The 27360-nt window shown below is 43.4% G+C and overlaps 1 protein-coding gene across 3 annotated transcripts in view; it reads right to left on the bottom strand.

Annotated features, from left to right (window-relative positions):
• Nucleotides 1-582: 582 nt before the first annotated feature.
• LOC147315205 (uncharacterized) overlaps nucleotides 583-27360 on the bottom strand; it is a 137104-nt gene continuing 110326 nt past the window's right edge. For 2 of the 3 annotated variants that reach the window (XM_086262467.1, XM_086262468.1), the window contains 6 exons: nucleotides 9090-9312; nucleotides 8442-8557; nucleotides 8115-8226; nucleotides 5707-5908; nucleotides 3774-4100; nucleotides 583-3139 (listed from right to left, as the gene is read on the bottom strand). In XM_086262467.1, the coding sequence (XP_086118593.1) occupies nucleotides 3001-3139; nucleotides 3774-4100; nucleotides 5707-5908; nucleotides 8115-8226; nucleotides 8442-8557; nucleotides 9090-9312 (1119 nt within the window). In that variant the 3' untranslated portion in view covers nucleotides 583-3000. The remainder of the gene's footprint in view (nucleotides 3140-3773; nucleotides 4101-5706; nucleotides 5909-8114; nucleotides 8227-8441; nucleotides 8558-9089; nucleotides 9313-27360) is intronic. The other variant, XM_086262470.1, reaches the window with a different exon arrangement.

A 27360-nucleotide genomic window follows, 5' to 3' on the forward strand; every position in this document is an offset into this window, starting at 1 on the left:
TGTAATGAATGTAAAACTGGTGTAATGTGCTCTCTTTTTCGTGTCTAAGTTAAAAGCCTTGCAGCAGCATTCTGGACTGACTGGAGACGGTCCAGATTCCTTTTGCTTAAACAAAGAAAAGGCTGTTACAATAATCTAAGCGAGATGATATAAAAGCATGAATAACCATTTCTAACGCAGATTTAGACAGCAAAGTTTGAAGTTTGGAGATGTTTCTTAGCTGAAAAAGGCAGTTCCTAATTAACTGTCGAGAGTATTGTTCTCGGGACATGGCAGAATCAAAGATCACACCAAGGTACCTGATGCTCAGGTGAACAGATGAGCCAAGAGAACCAAGATGCTGTTTGATTAGAGATATCAATGGTGTCAAAGGCAGATGTCAAGTCCAACAAAACCATGACTGAGGATGCTCCGGAGTCAGCTAACATGATAATGTCACTAGAGACTTTAAGTAATGTGGTTTCTGTTGAGTGACTTTTACAGAAACCTGACTGAAATTTGTCATAGATTTCATGTTTTTCTAAAATAGAAGTAAGTTGATCTGCAAATACTTTTTCCAGAATTTTCGACAGTAACGGGAGCTTAGAGATAGGCCTATAATTCTTAAGCTGAGTTGGATCCAAACTGCTCTTTTTTAATATCAGCTCAACAACAGCATGCTTACAGAACCTATGGACCACACCTGTTGAAAGAGAGGCATTGCATATCTCTACAATGACAGAGAGAGCATTTTTAAACAGCCCAGCAGGTAGAATGTCATTTGCACAAGTGGTAATTTTCATTTTATCCAGCAGGAGTGAAAGGTCATGTATGGTTATTGGGTTAAACACTGACAGTAAATGAGGGGGAGGTGGCCCAGAGACACAAACAGACAGTATTGAAGAACCAATGCTCATACGGACATTATCAACTTTATCCACAAAGAAATTCAGAAAGTCATCACTCTCAGATATGGAGGTCACGGGTACTGGGTGGACCACGGGGGAAACAATAGAGTTTATGGAGTTAAACAGTACCTTGAAATTTCTCTTGCTTGATGAGATTAACTGAGAAAACTATCCTGATCTGGCTGTTTTTATGGTTTCATGTAGGGAAACCCAAAGTTCCCTAGGGTGGAGCCTGTGAACTTCGAGTTTAGTTGATTTCCAAAGGCGTTCTACTTTCCTACAGATTATTTTGACCTTCCTTATGTCATCATTTATCCATGGATGAGCTCTTTTTGGGGCAGCAATGACAGATTTCATAGGTGCCACTGAATTTAAAATCTCCAAGCAGTGATTGTTAAAACACTGAGTAGCAACATCAGCATCAGTGCAGCCACTGATCACATAACGGTCCAACAAATTAGAAAACTTCAAAGCAACATCCTGATTCATGAACCGCTTATGGAACATGAGATTAGAAGGTGGTGTGTACAGAGGGAAGCTAAGATTAAAAATAACACAGGAATGGTCACTCACCTGTGTCCTTAACACAGACATTAGTTTTGTCTAAGCCAAGAGAAAACACAAGGTCCAAGGTGTGGCCTTTAACATGGGTGGGTCCAGAGACATGCTGAATAAAATTAAAAGAGTCTGTAATGGATAGAAAGTCAGAGGCCATGCTACAGCTAAGATCATCCACGTGCAGGTTGAAATCCCCAATCATTAAGACCTTCTCTAGTTTAATAATGCAAGCTCAGTAGGTAGTGTGGTCGCCCCATGATTGGAAGGTCAGGGGTTCGAATCCACTACCCTGAGGTATCCCTGAGCAAGGTACCGTCCCTACACACTGCTCCCTGGGTGCCTGATTTGTGGCTGCCCACTGCTTCACTAAGTAAATGGGAAAAGACTAATGCAGAAAGAGTAATTTCCCCACGGGGATCGATAAAGTACACATTATAATTATTATTCTAAAAAGTCTGTAAAATCTTGAATAAAAACACCAGCGGGGCCGGGAGGGCAGTAAATTAAAACACAATAAAACATATCTGATGAACCAACTTTAAGAAGCCGTGACTCAAAGGAAGGAGGAGGAGTCCATAGCTCTGCAAGCAAAACTGTCCCGGTGAACAGCAGTGTTCAAAGCAAGTTACTTTGAAAAAGTAATTAATTATAGTTACTAGTTACTTTTTCAAAAAAGTAACTGAGTTAGTAACTGAGTTACAAGATTCTAAAAGTAATTAATTACTTGAAGTAACTATTGCGTTACTTTAAAAAAAAAACCATTTAACCCTCTGGGGTCCAGGGTATAATCGGCCATTTTTAACTACTTTTGATGTTTCCTCCACATTTCACCTTTAAAAACTATTTATTTGCCTCGTTTGGTATCATCCTTTTCAGCACAACCTCACGTGTCTGAATTTACAGTTTTGTTTTCATTTTTACGGACTGTATTAACACAATTGATCTAAAATCAGACAAAAAACATAAAAATCAGAGTAGAAAAAGTTTTTTTTACTGTAACAACCACAAACATGTTTAATGAATCATATTTCATAACTTTAAATGTAAATATAAATTGTCAATTTTAAAATCATATGCACAAGTTTTGCAAACAACAAAGTTATTTGCAGCCATTTACCTTTTACCTTGATTTTTTAAATAACCATTTCAAACTATTTACAGAACAATCAGCTGTTCTGCATTCAATAAGATGCCACACACATTATTTGTGCCACTCCAAAAGAAATAATTTCTGTCCACTATAAAGAAGAACATCACAGCCTGATACCTGCAGGTCTGACAGCAGCAGGTGTATCACTCCTGTTTCTACCTGGAGACAGCAGTCGCCTCAGTGTTCTCACACACAACACAAAACTATCCACAACACTACACACTAACTACACAAGACACAACATTAACTACACACTCCAAACACGCTAAACGTCACGAATCTCTCACATCTCAAAACTCGCTCTCTCTCTCTCTCTCTCTCTCGCCGTCACTCCTAAAACTTCCCCTGTTTTTTTTTTGTTTGTTTATTTTCTGTTTCTCAAAGGGAGTTAGCTATGCACCAAGCCTATTGTGTGCTGTGCTCTGGTAGGAATCCAGTCTCTCTGAGCACTTTGTTCACAGCTGGTGTGAAGTGGGCGCTGTAGCTCAGCAGTCTGCCATCATAAATCAGCTTGTCTTCTGCCAGGTTGGGTTGTCTCGGAAATCTGCAAAAAAAATTGTATGAAACAGGTTTGTATGTGCTTAATACATTATAAGAGAGACAAAAGATTCAGAATAAAAATATCTAAAAATTACGTGCTAGCAAAGATGCTGTTGGAAGTATATCTTACAGGTAAAAACACAGTGATAAATAAGTAATCTTTATTTAGACAATTGTTTTGTATAAAGAAAAATTTCCAAGTTGTTTGTAATCAGATTTGACTGTAAATACATTCTTTACAATTTTCATCAAATCCTCCTGGAACTCGGTGAGTGTCCTTGTTTGGCTACCATTATAAATTCTTTCTGACCCCAGAAAGTCTAAAGAAACAATAGATCTTAATGCACAAGGGTGAAATCTGTAAAATGTATAAATAATATCCACAATATTCAGAACAAAAGGAACTAAGCGTTTAATAAATTAAAAGTCACTGCTCAGGAACAAAAACATGAATCTGTTGATAAAGAGAGGAAGGTGAAAGAAATATTAGTGTGGTAAACAAACAGATTTAATAATGGGTTTATCCAGTGAAGCACAGCAGAATAGCATTAAAAGGGAAACAGACTATCATGGGATTGAGCACAATTTTTGCTGGTTTTTGTAGCAACTAATGATGAGGAATTGTTTAACTAATTTACCTTGTGTGGTACATCCGTGCTATGTTCCTGTCAATCCAGGAGCAGCCATGCTGTGACTTCAGAACCCCATGAACAGTTGTGGAAAACACTGCTCGAGGGTTGACAATGATCTTGAAGTTACTGTAATGAGTCTCCTCAATGATTGGTTCTTGGTACAGGTGAGCCAAAATGTTCACACCAGTGACATTCTTCCAGTCAGTCTGTGGTGGCAGACTTTGGGATGCTGGAGGAGCCAGCATGATATTGATGGGGAACACGTTATTTTCAAACATGTAGCACTTGTTGGCACCATATTTGTTCTCCAGCAGCGGCAACAACTCTACCCAGCTGGCAACAGAATAACAAGATAGTTATAACATGTAAAACCACTTGAACAGCACACAAGCAATTAAAAGATGACTAACCACAGCAGGAAAGTTGAAAACAATTTCAATAATGTGTTTTAAGTGATCTCTAAGTGATCTTAAGTGATCTCTCAAAGTTTTTCTTTGGATTTTCCCATATTTCAGGACCAAACCTTGGACTTGACCTTCTACTTTTAATGTTTGTTTGTTTGTTATTTCACTAACCTGGGAATCGTTTAGGCAAGTCTACTAACTTACTATTGGTGTCATGAATCCAAATTTTGGCTGACATTGTCATCAATACACACCAACAGGACACACCTTCTTATTTAATGGTTTTTCTTTGTTTTTACTCCTTTCTACATCGTATATACATACTGCAGACTTCAAATTTATAAAGCAAGATATTTGTCATTCCTATCAAAGAAAAAAAAGATAAATAGCTGATCAAAGTGTTGTATAAAAGAAATATAAGAGAACAAATTTTATTTATTTATTGTACTCTCAAAATAAAAATCACTTATTCCTAACTTTAATAAGCTGAAGTTCAAATGAAGAAAAATGTTCAACATTGACTGAACAACAAGAGAACTGGTTTTGAGATGACTGGATGTCTGATGCTGACTGATAAAGAATTGACGATTAAGGCAAAGCTTGATGAGGCATAAAAAGTCAAAGCCAGATCGTCAGGTTTCCGAATTTTTTTTTCAATACATAAAATCGTTCAATAAGAATGTTTTATTAGTTAATGATCAGTTAATGATGGGAGCAGGTACAAAATAATAATATAAAGCAGGGGTAGGCAACTCCAGGCCTCGAGTGCCGGTATCCTGCAGGTTTTAGATCGCACCCTGGGTTAACACACCTGAATCCAATGATTAGTTCATTACCAGGCCTCTGGAGAACTTCAAGAAATGCTGAGGAGTCATTTAGCCCTTTAAATCAGCTGTGATGGATCATGGACACATCTAAAACCTCCAGGACACCGGCACTCGAGGCCTGTAGTTGCCTACCCCTGATATAAAGGAACAAAAAGCCTGTGACTAGAAACCTGGAACATGAAACATAAAAACCTGAGACAGGGAAATACGGAAGCACCGCCGCAGTTGTGGATATCAGGGGGACCACCTCTGTTCACCGGGTGGTCCCATCAACCATGGTCAAAAGGTATGTGAAACCCTGTGACTGCGGTAGAGGAACCACCAGATCAACATGCACATGATCAAAAACATTTGCCAGGGATGAGAAATGGTTCAAAGGGTGCCTTGGTGTGCCTATGGACCTTTGCATGCTGGCATGGAACGCACGCTGCAGTCCATTCACTAACAGACCTGCGAAGGACTGGACATTCAAAGCTCTTCCAAAGAAGAGCTTTGAATGTCCTTCAAGAAGCCTGGAGAACTATTACTAAAGACTACTAAAACATTATAAATATTGACTTTCAACCTCATTGACCTCTCTAATCATACAAACTGTTCTTGTTTTGTCTTATATTTTGTATTTCCATGTATGTTTGCAGCACATGTTTTAGTATATCACTGCACATATTTTCCATCTTCATAATAAACCATGAAAATACACACACATACCTGACGACTTTCTGGGGCAGTATGAGCTCATCTATATCATGTAGAGCCACATATCTGGACTGGTACATGTATCTGTAAAGGCAGTCATTGAGAGCAGGAATCTGACCAAAGTAGTGAAGTTCACCGGGACCATGTTCAGGCAGCCAGCCACGAGACACGTTCACATATCTGGACAGAGACCAAGGAATCACCTCCAGTAAACCTGAGAAAAAAACATTGGAAGCAGTTCAATGTCAGTAATTAAAACTAGACATTACAATTACTGCAACTCCAACCTCAAACTGAAATCATTGAACTGGTGAAATGCATTCTGGATCTTTATGGTGAAGCAGACACATGAAAACAAAACATTACCTGTTTTTTTTTTTGTCTCAGTGAATAAGACTAGAGTAATAAACAACCTGGAGCAGCAGCAGTGACATGGCTAAGAAACAACCCAACACAAAAACTTAATGATCTCATTAAAACAACCTAAGGTTTTGGCTGCACTAAAAACAGACAAAACAGACTCTCATCTGTTGCTCTCAAACATGATCCAAGAATGAATGCTAGTTTTCATAAAGGTTTCCAATATTAGAACTGGTCTGTGTGACTAAGTGAAAGGCTCTGTTGTTAATTGAAAGGAAGGTTGTGTATAGGAAATGAATTACTGCTGTACCATGTGTGAAACAAAAAAATAAAAAATACATAAATCCACAGAGAACTATCAGTTCTTTTAGGTACTTAGTTTTAGTCATTTTTAATGTCATTAAACATTAGAGAAACCAATATTAAGTATAAATCCAGTTTGTGAGCATGGCCACGGAAGGATCCTGTGAGAGCTCATGCAGTCTTAATACTGAGACCACCAAACAGTTCCAGGTCTCTGTAATACACAGCAAGTCAAGATGACTCACTTGCATAAACAGTGGAAACATGAACATAAAGACACGGGAGAATCTGACAAAATGTGTAAGACAGTTTTAACTTTCACTCATTTCAGCTGCAGCCCTGATGGTGTTTGATGGTCTGAGAGCACATAAACAAGACAAACTTGCAAATTTGATAGATCTATAAGTACAAATTTGTATCCTGTTTTAGAATTATATATCAAGTTTTATAAAACAATACAATTGTTATGAAAATGTTTATAGCCAGCATTAGATAAATAAATAAATAAATACATAAATAAAATAAAATAAACATCAGGTGATACAGCTGCTTCTATTGATGTGTGTCAGACAAAGACCAAAACTTTAGATGGGGGGAATTTGTATATCTGTGTCTGAGTGCATGTGCATGTGTGTGTGTCCAACTCGAGAGAGTGCCCTTTCACCAGTTTTAAACAAAAGTCGACAATCCCCAAGCCGACGCAGGTGATCTTGAAGAAGTAGGAGGAAAGGGCAGAGAGTCATACACCGTCTTGTTATCTGGGAGAATTTGTTGTTCCAGCTTTGGCCCTGGAGCTTCCAGCTGGTTAGGGGAGGCCACATAAAGATAGTGGTTGTTCAGGTTTGGTTTCTGCATTCCAGTTCCATCATTGGTTCACAGATCTATCAATTTCCCGTTGCAGAGTCGCAAGCTTCTCTATGATTTTATCCATATTGCGTTCAATAAACACTGTCTGAGTACTTGTGGCTCTACCCACGGCATCAATCCAGCCGGCCTTATGGGATTTCGAGCAGCTGTAACCGTTTCCATTAGTCGTCAGTAAACCAGGGCTGTGCCAGCTCCAATCAGCAAGAACCCCGTTATCATGGTTCCGAATAGGTAGATGTCTTCAACGCCCTCCATTCAGCCTGCCCAGGGTTCTCATTGAGAAGAGGATGTCAATTGCATCAAGAGACCAATTGATCAAATCCGTAATTTCTTGGTTAGAGAACAAGACAGAGAGAGTCTCTTTGAGTTAGACAAGACTAGACAAGGACAAGAGAAGCCAAGCAGGAAAGATGAGGGAGAAAGACGCGACCACCTCTGCCAAGAGCCAAACGACCCAGGTTAACATGTTTAATATGATGTCATTTTCAAAAGAATTGATTGGTCAGTAATGATTTCACACTTAACCTCTTGTTGATCTCTTATCCTAAAAATGATCTGCCCCTGAGAAGGTTAGGTTTTCTGTCTATGATGCCATATTGATATTCCTTGTTTAAACACGAACCATTATCATAGTACTGAAAACTCCAGGCTAATCCTGAAGTTGCCTGGAGAAGTCCAAATCCAGTACAAACTGGAGTGATTTATAGAGGAAACTGTAGTAAACTAGTGTATGTTTTGATCACAAAACATTAGTTGTGATTAGCTGAAGGAAGGAAGTTCAGGGTGTTTGGCAACTTCACTCAGTGTTCACTGTGGGAAAATGCCTTTAGCTGGTGATGTGAGGTCATAAGGAAAGACACACTCAGACAGAAAATTATACCATACCCCACCTTTTTGTGTGTAGTAGTCCAATATTCGTTGCGTTTCAGGACTGCAGCTGGTTTTATAGACAACCACTCTGTTCACTCCCAGTAACTGCAGCATCTCAAGACTCTGTACCAGCTACAATCCAACACATTTGAACAACAAGTGTTAATATGCAAGGATGGCAGAAATGTCTTGTTTCTTTATTATTATTATAACTGTAAGGAATACTGGGAAAAATATACCTTTTCTGGTTTTATTTCTTCCTGTCTTAGTCTGCATACTTTAGAGAATGAGTTTCAAAAATCTATTTTTTCTGTCTTCTGAAAGCAAGAAAGCAAATGTCACTGTACCTGCAGCACGTTGGTAAAATCAAACATGGTGGAGATGCAGACGGTGAAGTTGTAAGGAAAAGATTCTGTCTTCTCCTGCTGGTTCTTCACCTCTAAAAACTCTTGGTTGGGATCATCTTAAGAGACCACACAAACATACACTTTTACCATCTTATTTTTGTAACCAATTAGTAATACTTTTTGTGTTAAACAATCTTAAAGTCAAACTGACATATAAAAATGTTTCAGGTATCAGTTACTCCCTGAAGCTTTGTTTTACTGACAGGCTATAGAGTAGATATTGATATTTCACAAAATGAGTGGGAGTCTAAACCTGGTGGTGACATAGGACGCAAAATGAGAAAATCACTAATGTCAACATAATGTAAACCTGAATGGTCATCAAATAGTTCACTTAGAATGTAAAGTTTAGAAAAATTATTGTAGAACCTTTAAAAAATTAAGTAATTATTTACCTTATTATTTATTTACTTTGTACGTCGATATTTTGGTATTTAATTGATCTCATGCACACCATGAACTGGGACTAGATGTATTTTTGAAATCCATTCATTAATTGCTGAGATATTTCAACTTAAAGCAAGCACCAAATTGACAAACAGACTGGCATTTACATTAACATGCCCCACAGCAAGGTTAACATTGTACTTGTACTTGTAGAGTTGGCATCAGCGGAGGTCACGGCAATAGAAGATGGTGTCTCACAGCCTGAGGGGAGGGGGCACATGATGTTTGCTGTCCCATAGGCAAAACCAAAGTGATCAGTGTGGATGTCGGCCACACCATTAGAGAGAAGCTGCTTTTCCTGGCAACGAAAGACACAGCGATAGGCCACCTTCTCACTCCGCAGCACCACTGCAATGGCACAAACCTGGAACAAGAAAAAGGCAGGAAGGAGGGTTTAATATAAGAGAAATTACAGGACAAGCATTATGTTTAACCACTGCCACCAAAGTGCTAATCAACAGCCTTATTGGACTCATACAAGCCAATCATGTTGTGTTACTCATCTGCATAGTAGATGTGCATGACAGAAAATATCCTTGTTCCTGTAAGTGAATATGTTGGTAAGTGCTTTTTTTTCTTGGTTTAATCTAAAATAAGGCAAATGTGATGGAAGGACAGGTAAGTGACGGAAGTGACGGACAAGGTAAGCGACTCATGTTGTAACTGACATCAGACACCGGAGATTTTGGCGGAAAATTAAAGCAAATGATAGTTTAGATTTGAACAAATTCATTTAAGCTTCAGTATTACCAAATACACTTATCAATTGTCTTATAACTAACAATATTTGTCTAAATAATCTCCAACACCCTGGAGAACAACGGGGAGAGTTTAGAGACTCTCCAAGATTACATCGATCAGTGCTTTCAGGATCTCGTGATGAAGAAGGCCCAGTGTGCAGCTTCCCCGGCCAAATCTGAGACGCCGTCGTCGAAAAGACAACGCCCGGCAGATTCCCCCGGCTCAACATCGCCAGCCGGCAAAGATATTGCTGACATACTGGAGTCAATCGACAAGTGATTGTCCAGTTTCGACACAAGGCTGTCCTTGGTGGAGATTCTTCACCGAGAATTTAAATTCTTGCGAGAATCCCTGGAGTTCAGCCAGCAGCAGGTGGAAACGCTTGCTGCTGAAAATGCCACGCTAAGGGAGTCGGTGAAATGTCTCACAGAAAATGTTACCCAGCTCAATAGAGAAAATAAAAAAATAAAGAAACAGTTATTGATCTACAAGCTCGTAGCCAGTGTTGGTCAAGTTACTTGAAAAAAGTAATCAGTAACTAATTACTGATTACTCCCACAAAAGAGTAATCCCGTTACTTTACTGATTACTTATTTTCAAAAGTAATTAATTACTTAGCTACTTAGTTACTTAGTTACTTTTAAAAAACACGATTTACAACCTGAAGAGGTGATAAAGCGATAGATCTTTCAGCCCAATTCTACTTTTTCTACATAATCCATCATACAAAATGTAATCAAATGGAAAAGTCTCTTTTTTTAACTTGTTTTATCAGTTTTAATCTTTTAACTTTATGCATCAAGCAAAAATATAATTATATGCAACATTCTCTGACTTGAATAAATTAGTTTAACATTTAAAGCTATTTTCTGCACATTCCAGCACATAAAATAAAATATTTTTTGTGTTTACACTCACTCTTTCAAATAGATGCAAGTAAAACACAGCAGAAAATAAATAAAGTCAAAGACTCAGCGGTCCTTTTGCTCTATTTTCACCTGTAAAGCAGGACTGACGTAGGCGGAGGTTTACCCTGGTGCAGGTGTGCTGCGGTCAGTTGAAGAATCCGCGAGTTTCTCTGTGAGTTTCCCATTACGTCGTTGCACACTCGGTGCTTGCTTGGAAGTTTAGGGGTTTTTTTTGCTGTAAAAAGTTTTCTTCCCACGCACAACGGACGCTAATGTTTTTGTCACTTTTTATGGAATCAAACTCAAAGTAAGGTCAGTACTTCCACGCTTTAAACGCTGCACGCTCATACTCTCTCCCACAATCGATATATGATCCATTGTTGATCTGCACACAGCTGTTGTCACCAACGACGCACTTGCTTACGTCACTGTCATGAGACATTCTCGCAAAAAAATCACGGTTTTAGTAACGCAGTAACGCAGCGTTCCTACGGGAAAGTAACGGTAATCTAATTACCGATTTTGCAATAGTAATCCCTTACTTTACTCGTTACTTGAAAAAAGTAATCAGATTACAGTAACGCGTTACAAGTAACGCGTGACTGCCCATCTCTGCTCGTAGCATGCATGATAATCTGGTATTTTCTGGTATTCCAGAAGCCGCTGGAGAGGACGCTGAGACCACGGTAAAAAGCTTCATCAAAACCCACCTGAAGCTGCCGGAGGACACGGTGAAGAACATCGTGGGAGACCACGTCCTATCGTGGACAAATTCGGCCACTTGAAACAAAAGCAACATGTGAAAAGCCGCGGCAGGGAATTAAAAGGAACGGACTTCAGCATGAACGACCAGTTCCCCAAAGAGATCTTGGAACGACGCAGGGTCCTCTTCCCAATCCGACGCGGCTTCATCCAGAAGGGCTCCCGCGCTGTCATCGCTGTGGACCGGCTGTACGTGGACGGACAGCTCCACCGCGACCCCAACATTACTCCGTGGCTGTATTAACCTCACACCAGATAAGAATCAGCTACACCCTTTCCCTATCCACTCACACTAACTTGCATTAACATCTGTTTAACTTACCGGTATCAAATCGCATCTTAAAGTGTGATTTCATAGCAGAATTAACACCGTCACTCTCCGTCAGTGATTTAATTGGAATGTTTACGTTTTTTCTTCTTCTCGTTTTTTTCTCTCTCTTTTCCCCCTCTTGTTTTTATGCTGCCCACCTTTCTTTCACTGCCTCGATCACCTGCTTCGACACGCATCCACAAACATCCTTTATTTCGACACATACGCACTGTTATATTTCCACTGTAGTGTCAATACACTATTAGAGCTTATGCCGAGTCAGACTGCACACACAATAGTTTGTTTACAAGTTGACTTCTTCTTTATTGGGATAACACAGAAGTAACACACACACATAACTGGGCATGGTGCCCCCTACTGGCGAAGGCTTGTATAGCACAGAATAATTCTTGGTTCATACATAACATCTCCTCCCCACTAAGCTATGCGACCGTGGCACCACCCGCAGAAACATTTCCCATAACCAAAGTAGTACCCTTTTTTTTTATTACAACATTCATGAAAACTGGAACTAATGTTGCTTTCTGTATGAATTTCTTTTTAGTTGAGAATAATGTCTCTGAACGCCAACATTCTCACTGAACTACTTAATACGCTCATCCATCACGATAACGAGCGGGTGGCTTGGTGACTCTCACTGGGTAACGTCTTACAGACTCTGTAACCTGTGTACAGTCAGTCGGTGATGATTTAAGAGACTGGGGTGTTTCTGGAGGTACGGTGGTCCCCATAACTTGTTCAACAGTCTCTTCCTGCAGAGTTGTACAAGGGTGAAGCATGGTGTCACTACCACTCTGGGCTGGTGACAACTGAGAGCTTGTCGGAGGATCCACTGTGACCTGCTGAGATACTGACTCAGGTTGTGTCAGCATCTGATCCACATGACGTTTCCACACTCCTTGGGCTCCCACATTCACCTTGTATGACACTGGCCCAGTCTTCTCCAGTACGACACCGTGCGTCCACTTGTCCTCTCCCTTCCTATAATCGCGCACCAGGACAGGCTCGCCAACAGTGAACCGTCTGTCCCTGGAGTGTTGCTGTCGGCGTTGTTGTTGCGCATCTTGTGACCGACGCACTGCTCCGGCCACACTGGGCTTCAAAAAATCCAGTCGAGAGCGCAGCTTGTGTCCAATGAACAATATAGCTGGCGTTTCTCTAGTTGTTGCATGGGGAGTGTTGCGATATGTCAAGAGGAACGTGTCAAGGCGTTGTTGCACAGGTGCTGTACCCCTGGAAGCTTTCAGTGCCTGCTTGAATGTCTGCACAAAACGCTCAGCCAAACCATTAGTAGCAGGATGGTACGGCGCGGAGCGGATGTGTTTGACTCCATTAGCTTTCAGGAACACCCTGAATTCCTCAGAACAGAACTGCGGTCCGTTATCACTCACCAGGACGTGGGGAATGCCATGGCGACTAAAGAGACCCCGTAGCACTTGTATGGTTTTACCAGCTGTGGTGCTATCCATAATATGCACTTCAGGCCACTTGGAATGTGCATCTACCACCACCAGGTACATGTGACTTTCAAATGGACCCGCAAAATCCACATGGATCCGTTCCCACGGACAGGAAGGCCACAGCCAAGGGTGTAAAGGTGCTAACCCAGGCTCTTTTTGCATACGCTGACAAGAGTGGCAGGCTTTAGCTTGAAGCTCAATTTGAGAATCAATGCCAGGCCACCAAACATAGCTGCGAGCTAAGCTCTTCATCCTCACCATCCCTGGATGTGCAGTGTGGAGCTCTTTCGGGACATGAGAGCGCAGCTTAGGTGGCACAACCACCCTCACGCCCCACATAAGGCATCCCTGCTGTATTGTGAGTTCATGTCTGCGCATCAGATAGGGTGACAGCTCTTGATCTGTGTCCTTTGTTGCTGGAAAACGTCCAGTTGTTACCATTTCCAGCACACGAGACAAAGTGACATCAGACAAAGTGTCACGTCTGATCTCGGCGACACTGACTGGTAATGTGTCCAGCTGAGATGCGTAGAATACCTCAACCGCTCCCTGTTTCTCTTTCTGTGCAAGGGGCAGAGGTAAACGTGACAGACCGTCAGCATTGGCGTGATGTGCCCCCTTCCGATACTGTAAGGTGTAATTATGTGCTGACAGAAGGAGCGCCCAACGCTGCATTCGCGCAGCTGCCATTGATGGTGTACCTTTTACTGGACTCAGAATTGAGGTCAGTGGGCGATGATCAGTGAGCAAGGTGAACTTGTTACCATGGAGATACTGGTGAAACTTGCGCACTCCAAAAACAATTGCCAACGCCTCCCTCTCGATCTGAGCATAGTTTCGTTCTGCTTTGCTGAGGGTTCGTGAAGCATAAGCAATTGGCCGTTCTTGGCCATCAGGCATGACATGTGAGAGCACGGCTCCAACGCCATATGGTGAAGCGTCACATGCCAAATGGAGAGGCAGTTCAGGATTGTAGTGGGTGAGTATTTTTGGTGAGGCCAGACGTTCTTTAGCTTTCTGAAAAGCTGACTCGCAGGCTGATGTCCACTGCCATTTCTTCTCCTTACTGAGTAGCTCATTCAGCGGCTTCAGGACCGTAGCTAAATCAGGTATGAAACGTCCATAATAGTTGAGCATTCCCAGAAAAGAACGTAACTGGCTGACATCAGCTGGTGCTGGAGCTTCCATAACGGCACGCACCTTTTCTGGTGATTTGTGTAACCCTGCCGCATCAATTATGTGGCCCAGGTATGCCACCGATTCTTGGAAAAACAGGCACTTCTCCTGTTTGAGACGCAGGCCATAGTCCTCCAGCCTGCCCAAAACTGCCTTAAGGGTTCTCAGGTGTGTCTGTTTATCTGGACCACTGACGAGGATGTCATCCAGATAACAATGGGTGTATGGTAGGCCAAGAAGCACTTGATCCATAGCCTTCTGAAACAATGCAGGTGAAGACGCCACTCCAAAAGGCAAGCGATTGAAACGGAACAGCCCTTTTTGTGTCGAAATAGTCAGCAGCTTCTTAGACTCCTCTTCTACCTCCATCTGTAGGTAGGCATTTGCTAAGTCTAGCTTACTGAAATGCTGACCTCCTGCTAGAGAAGCAAACAGGTCCTCAATGCGTGGAAGTGGGTACTTATCCACACAGAGCTGTGAATTAAGAGTGACCTTGAAATCACCACAGAGTCTCACTGAGCCATCTTTCTTGTTGACAGGGACCACGGGCGTAGCCCAATCACTATGCTCCACTGGTGTGATCACCCCAAGCTCAGTCAGGCGTTTCAGTTCTGCCTCCACTCGAGGGCGGAGAGCATAAGGCACATTATGTGGTGGACAGAATTTGGGGACACTATCAGGCCTAAGAGTCAATCTGGCTTTAATTCCTTTCATTGTGCCCAGCTCCTTAGAGAAAACGGCTGAGTGTTTCTTTAGCACAGCCTCCAGATTGTCATTTCCGCTTTGCTCTCTGGCATGGACCATCTTTAAGTCTTTCCAGTTCAGCTTAATCACTCTCAGCCACTCTCTACCAAACACTGGTGGAGCATCCACCTTTACCACGTACAAGGGTAGAGTTGCACGCTGCTTATTCAGTTCAACTTGAACCTTGATGACCCCTTCTGGTGCCAGCGGCTCCCCAGTGTACGTTTTCAGCATGATGTCAGTGGGTTGCAGCCGCAACTGACTCAGCATACTTTTCAGAAATCAGAAATCAGAAATCAGAAAGGGTTTTATTGCCAAATGTTGAGCAGGTTTACAACATTAGGAAATTGCTGCGGTGCTTCAGTGCAAACATACTGTCATAAATTACGCTTAAATAGACATGAAATAAAAATAAGAATAAGAATTAAAAGTGCTAAGTAGATAGATAGATATATACATGATATATACATGAGTGCAGGTGGTGATCAGTGCCAAACATGGAATGATGCAGTGAACACAGCGTAGGGTCATGTGTTAGTGGTGGGAACAGTCATACGGTTATTGTTCATGTGTCCGACAGCAGAGGGGAAGAAACTGTTCTTATGGCGAGAGGTTCTGGTGCGAATGGACTGGAGCCTCCTGCCTGAGGGGAGCAGGTCAAACAGACTGTGTCCAGGGTGAGAAGGGTCAGCTGAGATCCGAGCTGCACGCCCCAGTGTCCTGGAGGTGTACAGGTCCTGCAGAGATGGGAGTCTGCAGCCAATCACCTTCTCAGCAGAGCGCACAACACGCTGCAGTCTCTGTTTGTCCCTGACAGTGGCTCCAGCGTACCACACAGTGATGGAGGAGGTGAGGATGGACTCGATGATTGCAGTGTAGAACTGCATCATCGTCCGTGTTGGCAGGTTGAATTTCTTCAGCTGCCTCAGGAAGTACATCCTCTGCTGGGCTTTCTTTATGACGGAGGTGATGGTGGGCTCCCACTTCAGGTCCTGGGTGATGGTGGTACCCAGGAAGCAGAATGAGTCCACAGAGGTGATGGGGGTGTCAGACAGGATGATGGGGGGGGAGTGGAGCTGTGTGCTTCCTGAAGTCCACAATAATCTCCACTGTCTTCTGGGCATTCAGCACCAGGTTGTTGTGGCTGCACCAGGACACCAGACGTTCAACCTCCCTCCTGTAGGCAGACTCATCCCCGTCCGAGATGAGTCCAATAACGGTGGTGTCATCTGCAAACTTGATTAGCTTGACAGACTGGTGGGTGGAGGTGCAGCAGTTGGTGTATAGGGAGAAGAGCAGAGGAGAAAGAACACAGCCCTGAGGGGAGCCGGTGCTGATGGTCCGGGAGTCCGAGACATTCTTTCCCAGCCTCACATGCTGCTTCCTGTCCGTCAGGAAGTCAGTGATCCACCGGCAGATGGGATCAGGCACATTCATCTGGGAAAGCTTGTCTCGGAGATGGTCTGGAAGGATGGTGTTGAAGGCAGAGCTGAAGTCCACAAACAGGATCCTGGCGTAGGTTCCTGGGGAGTCCAGATGCTGCAGGATGAAGTGTAGGGCCATGTTGATTGCGTCATCTACAGACCTGTTGGCTCTGTATGCAAACCGCAGGGGATCCAGGAGGGGGGCCGTGAGGGTCTTGAGATAGGAGAGAACCAGGCGCTCATTTATATTGTTCCCATGGAATCAAAGACACAGCAGCCCCTGTATCCAGCTCCATCTCCATTTTCTTCCCGTTAACTACAGGCATTAGGGAGATACTTGAATATTTCTCTTTTCGTGACAAAGAATACAGCTCCAACTCACTATCAGTGTCGGGTCTGGTTCCTTCACTTTCACTCTCCTCTGCAGCAACATGATGAATTCTCCTCTTTTTGTCCTTTGCTCTGTTTTTAACTGCATTGCCTTTCAGCTCAGGTTTCCCCTCTTTCTTGTTCCAATCTTGGCTGCTTCTGGCTCTACCTTTGCACATGCGTTTCGTGTGGCCCTTCCTTCCACACTGGTGACAGTCACGGTCTTTGTACCAGCAGTCATCATCAGTATGATTCATTTTCCCGCAGCGGCGGCATTTATCACCTCTTTGTGACAGCACCGCATTCACTTTAAGGGAACCACTCAACTGCTGCACTTCACGTGTTGCCGTCTCTGCCGACACAGCATAATCAACTGCTTTGCGAAACGTGAGATCCTTTTCAGTCAAAAGACGCTTCTGCACAGTTTCACACTTTAATCCACACACAAATCTGTCTCGTAGAGCATCTTCCAGATACGCACCAAACTCGCAATGTTCTGACAGTCTTTTCAGCACCGCCACATACTGTGCGACCGTTTCTTCTTCCCCCTGATTCCTCTTGTGGAACCGGAACCTTTCAGCTATTACCAGCGGTTTGGGAGCAAAATGAGCTTGCAAAACACCCACAATATTGTCATACTGCATTGTCCCAGGCTTGCTTGGCGCCACTAGATTACGCAGCAGACTGTACGTCTTGGGACCCATCACACTCAGCAGCACCGGGACCCGTTTCTCAGGCTGAATGTCATTAGCAAGGATGTAATGCTCAAAACGTTCAATATACGTCGCCCATTGCTCACCAGCATCATCAAAGGGGTCCATCTGCCCAATCATTCCAGCCATGATGTATCCACTGTCCAAAGCCAACACTGTCGTTTCTGACTCGTCGGCGAAAAAGCAGCTAGCAGCTAGCTCCGATGCTAATTCACCACGCGATCGTCCGTTTTCCGTCCAAACTCGGCCACGCAGTCAGTTCATGCTCAGTAGACGGCCAAGTCTTCCAGACGTCACAACTGGTCGCCAATTTATGTTATATTTCCACTGTAGTGTCAATACGCTATTAGAGCTTATGCCGAGTCAGACTGCACACACAATAGTTTGTTTAAAAGTTGACTTCTTCTTTATTGGGATAACACAGAAGTAACACACACACATAACTGGGCGTGGTGCCCCCTACTGGCGAAGGCTTGTATAGCACAGAATAATTCTTGGTTCATACATAACACGCACCATGCGCTCAACGGCAGCACATTTACTTCAGTCAGACAGCGCACACAGTCGTATAGGATACACACACTTAAGCCAAGCCTACTCATATTAGTAAATATGCACACATATAGTCAGACTCAGGGAGCATCTCGCCACACATTTTTTCTCTCTCTCCTTCTCTTTATTTATGAAAAAGTGACGTATTCTCTCCACCTGTCTAAGCGACGCACACAGCATACATCTCTAGTTATACACAAACATCTATGGGTGCACTGAGGTTCGTTACATGGAATATAAATGGAGCTGGCTCCAGAGAAAAGAGGTTAAAAGTATTTAACCAACTCAAAAAACTACAGGCAGATGTTGTCCTTTTTCAAGAGACCCACAGACCTCTTAGAGGTTCGAATGAACTTAAAACACCTGAGTTTCCTAATGTGTTCTCAGCTTGTTATAATTCTAGACAAAGGGGAGTAGCAATTTTAATACATAAAAATATTAATTTCACAGTACTCAATACAGTTATAGATCCAGAGGGCAGATTCTTAATCATTAAACTATCTATACTTGATAAAAAGCTATGTATTGCAAGTGTATATGGTCCAAATGTTGATGATCCCTCATTCTTTCACGTTTTTTTCAGTGCACTCTCTGAACACTTAGATGGCACACTTGTTCTTGGAGGCGACCTCAACCTTGGACTAAATGAAGACATGGATAGGCTCAATACAGCGGGAACTCAGTGTAATTGGCAGTCCACAAATATAATCAGACAGTATATGAGCGACTTTGGTCTTTGCGATGCATGGCGCTCCCTTCACCCCACCAGTAAGGAATATACTTTTTTCTCACATGTCCATCACTCTTACTCTCGTCTGGATTATTTTTTGGTCTGCAGCTCACTGCTGAACGACATTTCAGACACTGAGATTCATCCTATAGCTGTCAGCGATCATGGTCCTGTATCTTTAACACCAATGCACAAGAATAATACTACGCCAAGTAAAAACTGGAGATTTAATATATCACTACTTAAAGATGAAGACTTTATTAAATATTTTAAAAAAGAGTGGACTTCATATTTGGACTATAATGACACTCCCGAAACATCAGCTTCTGTTCTATGGGAAGCAGGGAAAGCTGTGATGAGAGGTAAAATAATTTCTTTCTCATCACATAAAAAGAAAAAAGAAAACAAAAATATTCACGAATTAGAAAAAAACATCAAATCACTAGAAGAAGCCTACGTGTACCACCAAGATCAGGAAACATTGAACAAAATACGCAAAACAAAACTAGAATTAAATGAGATAATTGATAAAAAAAACAAAATTCTTAGTACAAAGACTATGCTTACAAAATTATGAACATGGTAATAAATCCGGTCAATTTCTAGTAAACCAGCTAAAAATAAATAAAGAAAAAACAACTATGTGCTGTTCAAGATTCATCTGGGAACACAATATATGGACCGATACAAATAAACAACATTTTCAGGGATTTCTATAAAACGTTGTATTCACCACAAATAAACCCATCTAAAAAAGAAATTGATCAGTTTTTGGACAACATAACTCTTCCAAAATTATTAGACACTCAAGCAATGGCACTGGATTCACCACTGACACCAGGTGAACTCCAGGAAGCCCTGATAAGTATGCACAATAATAAGGCTCCAGGTCCAGACGGCTTTCCTGCAGAATTCTACAAAGAATTCTGGACGATTCTAGCACCAGTTTTCTACAGAACGTTGTTGGAAATCAAAGAAAAGGGCAGACTTCCATCAAATATGAATTCTGCAAACATTAATCTCCTGCTAAAACCAGGCAAAGACCCTGTATATCCCTCAAGCTATCGTCCAATATCCCTTATAAATGTAGACCTTAAAATAATCTGCAAAGCTCTCTCAAAGAGACTGGAGAAAATAACCCCCCTCTTAATTCATCCTGACCAAACTGGTTTCATAAAAGGTAGGCACTCATCAACAAATACAAGTAGATTACTTAAATTGATAGACTACTGATACAGTAAAAACCTAGAAACTACAATATTCTCTTTAGATGCAGAAAAAGCATTTGACAGAGTTAACTGGAAATTTCTATTTGCAACTTTACACAAATTTGGTTTTGGATCCTCTTTCATTACTGGTTAAAAATATTATATAATTCCCCAACAGCTTGTGTCAGAACAAATGACCAAACATCCTCCAGCTTCTGTCTCTTGAGGGGCACCAGGCAGGGATGCCCACTCTCCCCTTCACTGTTTGCAATTTTTATTGAACCACTAGCAGCAGCAATTAGACAGAATTCAGTAATTAAGGGCATAAAATGCAAGAACGTGGAACATAAAATCAGCCTTTATGCGGATGATGTGTTACTCTTTCTCCAAAATTCACAAACCAATATCTCTGGGGTGATTGAATTGATAAACTCTTTTGCAAGAATATCAGATTACTCAATTAACTGGTCAAAATCTACAGTCCTACTGATTAATTGCTCCCTCCATAATTCCTCTTCTACACCACTGCAATCGGGAAATATAAAATATTGAGGTATTAATGTTTCTCCCAAGCTTGCAGATCTAACTAAATTAAACCATATCCCACTTTTAAAGAAGGTAGAAGATGATCTGGCTAGGTGGAAATGTCTACCCATATCACTCATGGGAAGGGTTGCCGCTATAAAAATGATGGTCTTACCAAAAATAAATTATTTATTCTCAATGATCCCAACTAAACCGCCACAAGATTGGTTCAGATCTCTAGATTCATGTATGTCCAAGCTCCTTTGCAAAAATAAACCCCCACGTATAAGCTTAAAAACACTACAAAAGACCAAGGATAGAGGAGGATTAGAACTACCTAACTTTCAGCACTACTTCTTAGCCAACAGGCTTCAGTTTATCTCAGGATGGCTAAAACATACCCTCTTAGATGAACCTTCGCTAGATCTAGAACAAGCACTTTGCAATAATCTAGAGATTTCAGATCTATCAGCTCAAACATCCAACGACATGAATGCTTCAAAAGCATCAGCATCAGCTCTTCTCTGACAGCATGGTGGGAGTTTCTAAAATTGACGGAGTCTTCATTAATCCCATGCAAACGTACACCTATCTGGAACAACCCTGACATATTACAAAACAATAATATCATAAACTTTTCAGATTGGAGTGGTAAAGGAATCAAATATTTAGAACAAATACTAGAAGGAACAGAATTTATTTCATTTGACAGACTAGTTGCACAATATGGGATCAACAAGAAAAGATTTTTAGAATATCAACAAATTAAATCCATAGTAAAAAAGAAATTTAAACCGGGTCAAGTTGAACTACAAACACCACCAAGTGTGGTTCAATTTCTTACTCTTAAAACCCCCAAATTACTATCCAAAATATACAGAATGCTTTCTAAAACAGATGAATCAATATCACTTCCTATTGCAAAATGGGAAGCGGATTTATCAGTTAACTTAGACCTAAACTTCTGGTCTCAGATTTGCTTAAAAACATTTCATCTAATTAGAAATCCCAGTCTTCAATTAATTCAATACAAAATACTACATAGAGTGCACTATACAGGTCATCGGATGTTCAAGATGGGCTTCACGTCTACCAACAACTGCTCACACTGCCAAACCAATTCATCAGACAATTATATCCACGCTCTTTGGTTCTGTCCACAAGTTCAGAAGTTTTGGCACGAGATATGTGAAGACTTATCAAAGTGTCTGAACTGTAACGTTCCAACTTCCCCTTTAGTGTGTTTGTTGGGCAGCTTAGATAATGTCACTACAGAAAAGAATATAGCCCATATGGTTTTTACTGCCCTATGCATAGCCAAGAAAACAGTCCTCATGAACTGGAAAAATAAAAATAATCTTAATTCTAACCAATATAGAAATTATCTATTAGATTACATTAGTCTTGATACAGCCTCTGCCACCACATCAGATCAATTGCTCTGGGCTCCTTTGATTAGCTCCATCACCTAGTGGGGGTGAGGGTGGGGGGGTCATAGTTTGGTCCCACCTTCGCTGTTGTGATTGGTGTGGGGGTAGGGACAGGCTTAGAGCGTCGGGGGGTTCCCCAGGAGCATCTTTCTTGGGGGGGCTCAACCCGGGGTAGCGGTCATGGCCTATTAGGGGCTCTGTTGGCTCTTAGGTGACAGTTTCCTCGTGGCTGCGTGCAGCGGGGCTAGGGGAGGGTCTGTGCTGACGGACGTGGGTTACTGACCTGGTAACCTGGCTGCCCCTGGGTGGGTCCGGGACGGGCGTGAGGTTCTGGGGGCGCTCTGTCTCTGGGCTGGGGCCCTGGCTGGGCCTCGGGGGCTTGGGTCCTGGTTGGTGTGTTGCTGGGGTTGTGGGCGGGTGGGTGTATGGGGGCCCGGCCCTGGCGCAGGGTGCCGCCAGTGCTTCAACTGGTGGGGGAGGTTGTTACACCTTGCAGGAGCTCTCCTCTGTACAGGAACTCAATCTGCAGTAGGGGGAGATGCAGAAGAGGTGGAGGAAGATCTCAGCCTGGGCGTCTATTGTCTTGTGTAGTCTGGAAGATGAGTGGATGACGGGGTGGGTGTAGTTTTCTCTGTGGTGGGGTCAGGTGGGCTGTCCCGGGCTCTGTGGGGCCGGGAGGCGCTGCTGCACTTGGCCCCGGTCTGGATGGGCCTGGGCCCCCTTTCCCTGGCGGGTTGCGGCGTATGGGGGTGCCTACTGGGGTCAGCGGGGGAGCTGGCCCCAGGGAGGGGTCACTTGCCCCTCCCTCCTTTCCTCCCCATCTCCAGCTGCCTCCCTCTTCCCGCTCCACCACAATCACCCACACATGCAGGGCCTTGGGGTAAAGGTGTGTCACCAGGGTGCAGAGGAGGCTACCCCCCCTCTGTCCCCTTCTGGCTTCTTGTGCCTCAATTTTATCTCACAACTTAGACATTCACATTACTCACACTCTCATAACACATACATATAGGATCTTGGGGGTGGGCACGCTACATGGACTCCAAAAAGACCATCAGGGTGTACACCTCACCCCTGGCGTCGTTGCCCACCTCTCAATTTTAAATACACGTAGACATTGAGGGCTATCAGGAGGGACTATGTGCTTACCTGCTGCTCTCTGGCAGGTAGCTCCATGCCCTCCTGGGTTTTAAATGCACCTTAGAACACACATGCATCAACATTACAATGAGCGGGTGGAGGGAGGTTCGGAGTCTTCTCTCACCCCCGTTCTCTGCGGCCTGCTGGAGCAGGGGGGCTAGGAGGAGGAGTTGGCCGTCCGACTGCGGTCTGGAGTGTGGGGCCTCCCTGCTGCTGCGGAGTTGGGGCGGTCTGCCTCTCCCCACCGCAGGGAAAAGGGTAACACCACCTGGGTCTGGGTGCAGTTTCCCCCTCCAGGGGCAAGGGTACCTAGACCCGGTTCTTAGAGTACGCTTGGGGAGTGTGATTGTGTGTACAGTGTCTCTTTATGTCTGTCTCCACGTTGGTTGAGTGTTGAATAATTGCATATGAGAGCATGAGGGTGGGAATGGATGTTTGTATCTGTGTGTGCCTGTATGTCTGTGTCTATATGTCAGGTTGCCACCTCTCTGGGGACATCTCAGGCCCTCTAAGGTATGGAGGCCTATCTCCCCCCACCACTTCCCCTGCCGGAGGCAGACGCCCTCAGATATCGGTGCGTTGGTGGTTCTTTGTGTCCGGGGATGGGTGCCCAGGTACACACCGGCTCACTCCTTGGTAGCTGCTTGTTGGGGCCTGGAGCCTGGGGCTCGCTCGGGCCACAAGGGGGTGGGGTGCCCTTGACCTCTCGGGCTGGGGCTTGGTCACTCTGGCGCAGCTGGCTGCCGGCGGAGCTCACGGGCACGTCACTGCAACCCCCACTGGCTTCTGCTCCGCGGCTGCTGAGTGACCCCTCATCTGGGACTCTCCTCAGCTCTTTCTGGGACAGTGGCGCAGCTGCCCATCTGTTGGTCTTCCTTGGTCTCTTGTGTTCTGGGGGCCTCTGGATGTCTGGAGTCTTGATCTCCTCCATACCTGCTTCATGCCCTGGAGGACGGGGCTGTCCCCCCACACCCTCTAGCAGATCATTACATGAAGGAACCTTTTAAAAACAAGCGCGTCCATGCTCACAGGTGTACACACGGGTGATCACACACACAAACTACACCCTTTTTGGCTCCTACCTCAAAACACACTGTGCGCTGTCGATCCTACGTGCTGCACAATAATGTTTAATATTTAGTATTTACAGTTTCATTCCCATAGATCATCGTGATGATGTTTATTATGTTTCTCTTTTTTTTCTTCTGCTTGTTTTCTCTTTTTTCTTTCTCAACAGGTGATCCAGGTGATTGATATATTTATTTTTTGTCTGCTTATTTTGTTGGTTTTTGTTTTTTGCCCTTTATCCCCGTCCCTCTTCTCCGCTGTTTCCCCCCTCTTCCTTTCTCCCTTTTCTTTTCCTCATTCAAGTCTGTCCCGTATCTAGCAAGTGAAAATAAAAAAATAAATAAAATAAACAATAAAAGGTGAATCAAATGGACCATTACGGCAAGGCTGGGATGGTCAATTTGGTAAAGTAAATCTGTTGGGCATCTTTCCTCGCCTTCAGACAATAATTCTGATGGCAAAAGAACCAAACAGGACAGGCAAAAAAAAAAAAAAAGTATCTGTTCTCTGAGCACAAGAATGATAACATCATGGAGTGTAAGGTTGTTAACATCATGGAGAAGCTCACGGCTGTCCAACGGGAGATTGAGAGACCAGTGTCGGACTGTTAGAACAGCTTTGAAATTCTCATGAGTTGTTCGCACTAAAGTAAAAACCACCATCACTTCATGCGGCTATCCCTTCGACGCCAGCTGCGGTCTCAACAAAGGCTGAACAACAACTCCCTGATAAAGACTGTGTTTAGACTGTTCTTCCCATTCTATGCAAGGCCACCTGGGTTGGCTGGAAGACTGTTTACTTAGCCTGGCAGGGCGAAGGACACTGTCTCAGCTGAACTGGACACACACACACACACACACACACACACACACACACACACACACGCAGACATATATATACACATGCAGATGTACACTCATCCCCCCTTCCCCTCCAAACGTCTTCGACGCTTATTCCCTTCCGATGCTGACGGTGGATCAAGGAGACCAGCGCATAGGCCGCAGGCCCGGATGCACTGTCTACATTGGCTGCCTCTCACCCTTTACCCATCCCTGTTACTTGTCATGTGTTTCTTTGGTGTATTAAGGGTTTTTTCATGTGCTATGTGCAGAGGTGGGTTTTTTTTCTGTTCTCAAACTGATCTCCCTATTGGAGCTCAGTCTGGGGGGAGTTATTTTTTTCCCCCTTAAATTTCCCACTTGTGGGACTAATAAAGGTATCTTATATCTTACATGATCCCAAACATTGTTTACAAATAAATAACTGCAAAGTGTGGTGTGCATAATTATTCAGCCCCCTGAGTCAATACTTTGTAGAACCACCTTGTGCTGCAATTACAGCTGCCAGTCTTTTAGGGTCTGTCTCTACCAGCTTTGCACATCTAGCGACTGAAATTCTTGCTCATTCTTTGCAGCTCCACAACTGCTCTGTGACGGCCTCAGAGGTTGTCTAAGAGAATATTGGGAGCAATAACACAGTGAAGACCAAAGAACACACCAGACAGGTCAGGGATAAAGTTATTGAGAAATTTAAAGGAGGCTTAGGCTACAAAAAGATTTCCCAAGCCTTGAACATCCCACGGAGCACTGTTCAAGCGATCATTCAGAAATGGAAGGAGTATGGCACAACTGTAAATCTACAGAGACAAGGCCGTCCACCCACACTCACAGGTCAAACAAGGAGAGCGCTGATCAGAAATGCAGAGGCCCGTGGTGACTCTGGACGAGCTGCAGAGATCTACAGCTCAGGTGGGGGAATCTGTTCATAGGACAACTATTAGTCGTGCACTGCACAAAGTTGGCCTTTATGGAAGAGTGGCAAGAAGAAAGCCATTGTTAACAGAAAACCATAAGAAGTCCCGTTTGCAGTTTGCCACAAGCCATGTGGGGGACACAGCAAACATGTGGAAGAAGCTGCTCTGGTCAGATGAGACCAAAATGGAACTTTTTGGCCAAAATGCAAAACGCTATGTGTGGCAGAAAACTAACACTGCACATCACTCTGAACACACCATCCCCACTGTCAAATATGGTGGTGGCAGCATCATGCTTTGGGGGTGCTTCTCTTCAGCAGGGACAGGGAAGCTGGTCAGAGTTGATGGGAAGATGGATGGAGCCAAATACAGGGCAATCTTGGAAGAAAACCTCTTGGAGTCTGCAAAAGACTTGAGACTGGGGCGGAGGTTCACCTTCCAGCAGGACAACGACCCTAAACATAAAGCCAGGGCAACAATGGAGTGGTTTAAAACAAAACATATCCATGTGTTAGAACGGCCCAGTCAAAGTCTAGATCTAAATCCAATCCAGAATCTGTGGCAAGATCTGAAAACTGCTGTTCACAAACGCTGTCCATCTAATCTGACTGAGCTGGAGCTGCTTTGTAAAGAAGAATTGGCAAGAATTTCAGTCTCCAGATGTGCAAGGCTGATAGAGACATACCCTAAAAGACTGGCAGCTGTAATTGCAGCAAAAGGTGGTTCTACAAAGTATTGACTCAGGGGGCTGAATAATTACGCACATCCCACTTTTCAGTTATTTATTTTTAAAAAAATGTTTGGAATCATGTATGATTTTCGTTCCACTTCTCACGTGTACACCAGTTGTACGCTGTAATGTGACAAAATGTGGAAAAGTTCAAGGGGGCTGAATACTTTTGCGAGCCACTGTATAAAAGATTGAACCCAAGATCTGAACCCAAGCGGTGTTTTGTTATTGGATTTCTTCGCAAACCACATAAGAGTGTCGATAAGTGCATGTGGCACCAGGACGCTCTAGGCCGCAGGTCAATGGCCAATTTTGTAATCGTATCATCAGACCTAAGGCCGTATGTTCTGGAGATTCGGGTAAAGAGAGGGACTGAGCTGTCAACTGATCACCACCTGGTGGTGAATTGGATCAGGTGACGGGAGAGGACACTGGACAGACCTGGCGCGCCTAAACGTACAGTAAAAGTGCGCTGGGAACGCTTAGCAGGTCCATGAGATCTTCAACAAAAAAAACGGCGGAGCTTCAATAGTATCCTGAGGGAGACTGGGGACATGTTCACCATTGCCAAAGCCGCTGCACTGAGCTGCAGCCGCAAGGTGGTGGGTACCTGTTTTGGCGGTAACCCCCGAACCAAATGGTGGACACCAG

The sequence above is a fragment of the Aulonocara sp. 'chitande type north' Nkhata Bay genome, linkage group LG14, assembly GCF_057382095.1.
Source record: "Aulonocara sp. 'chitande type north' Nkhata Bay isolate Kocher_YH1m ecotype deep benthic linkage group LG14, A_spYH_male_GT1.1, whole genome shotgun sequence".
Lineage (NCBI taxonomy): Eukaryota > Metazoa > Chordata > Actinopteri > Cichliformes > Cichlidae > Aulonocara > Aulonocara sp. 'chitande type north' Nkhata Bay.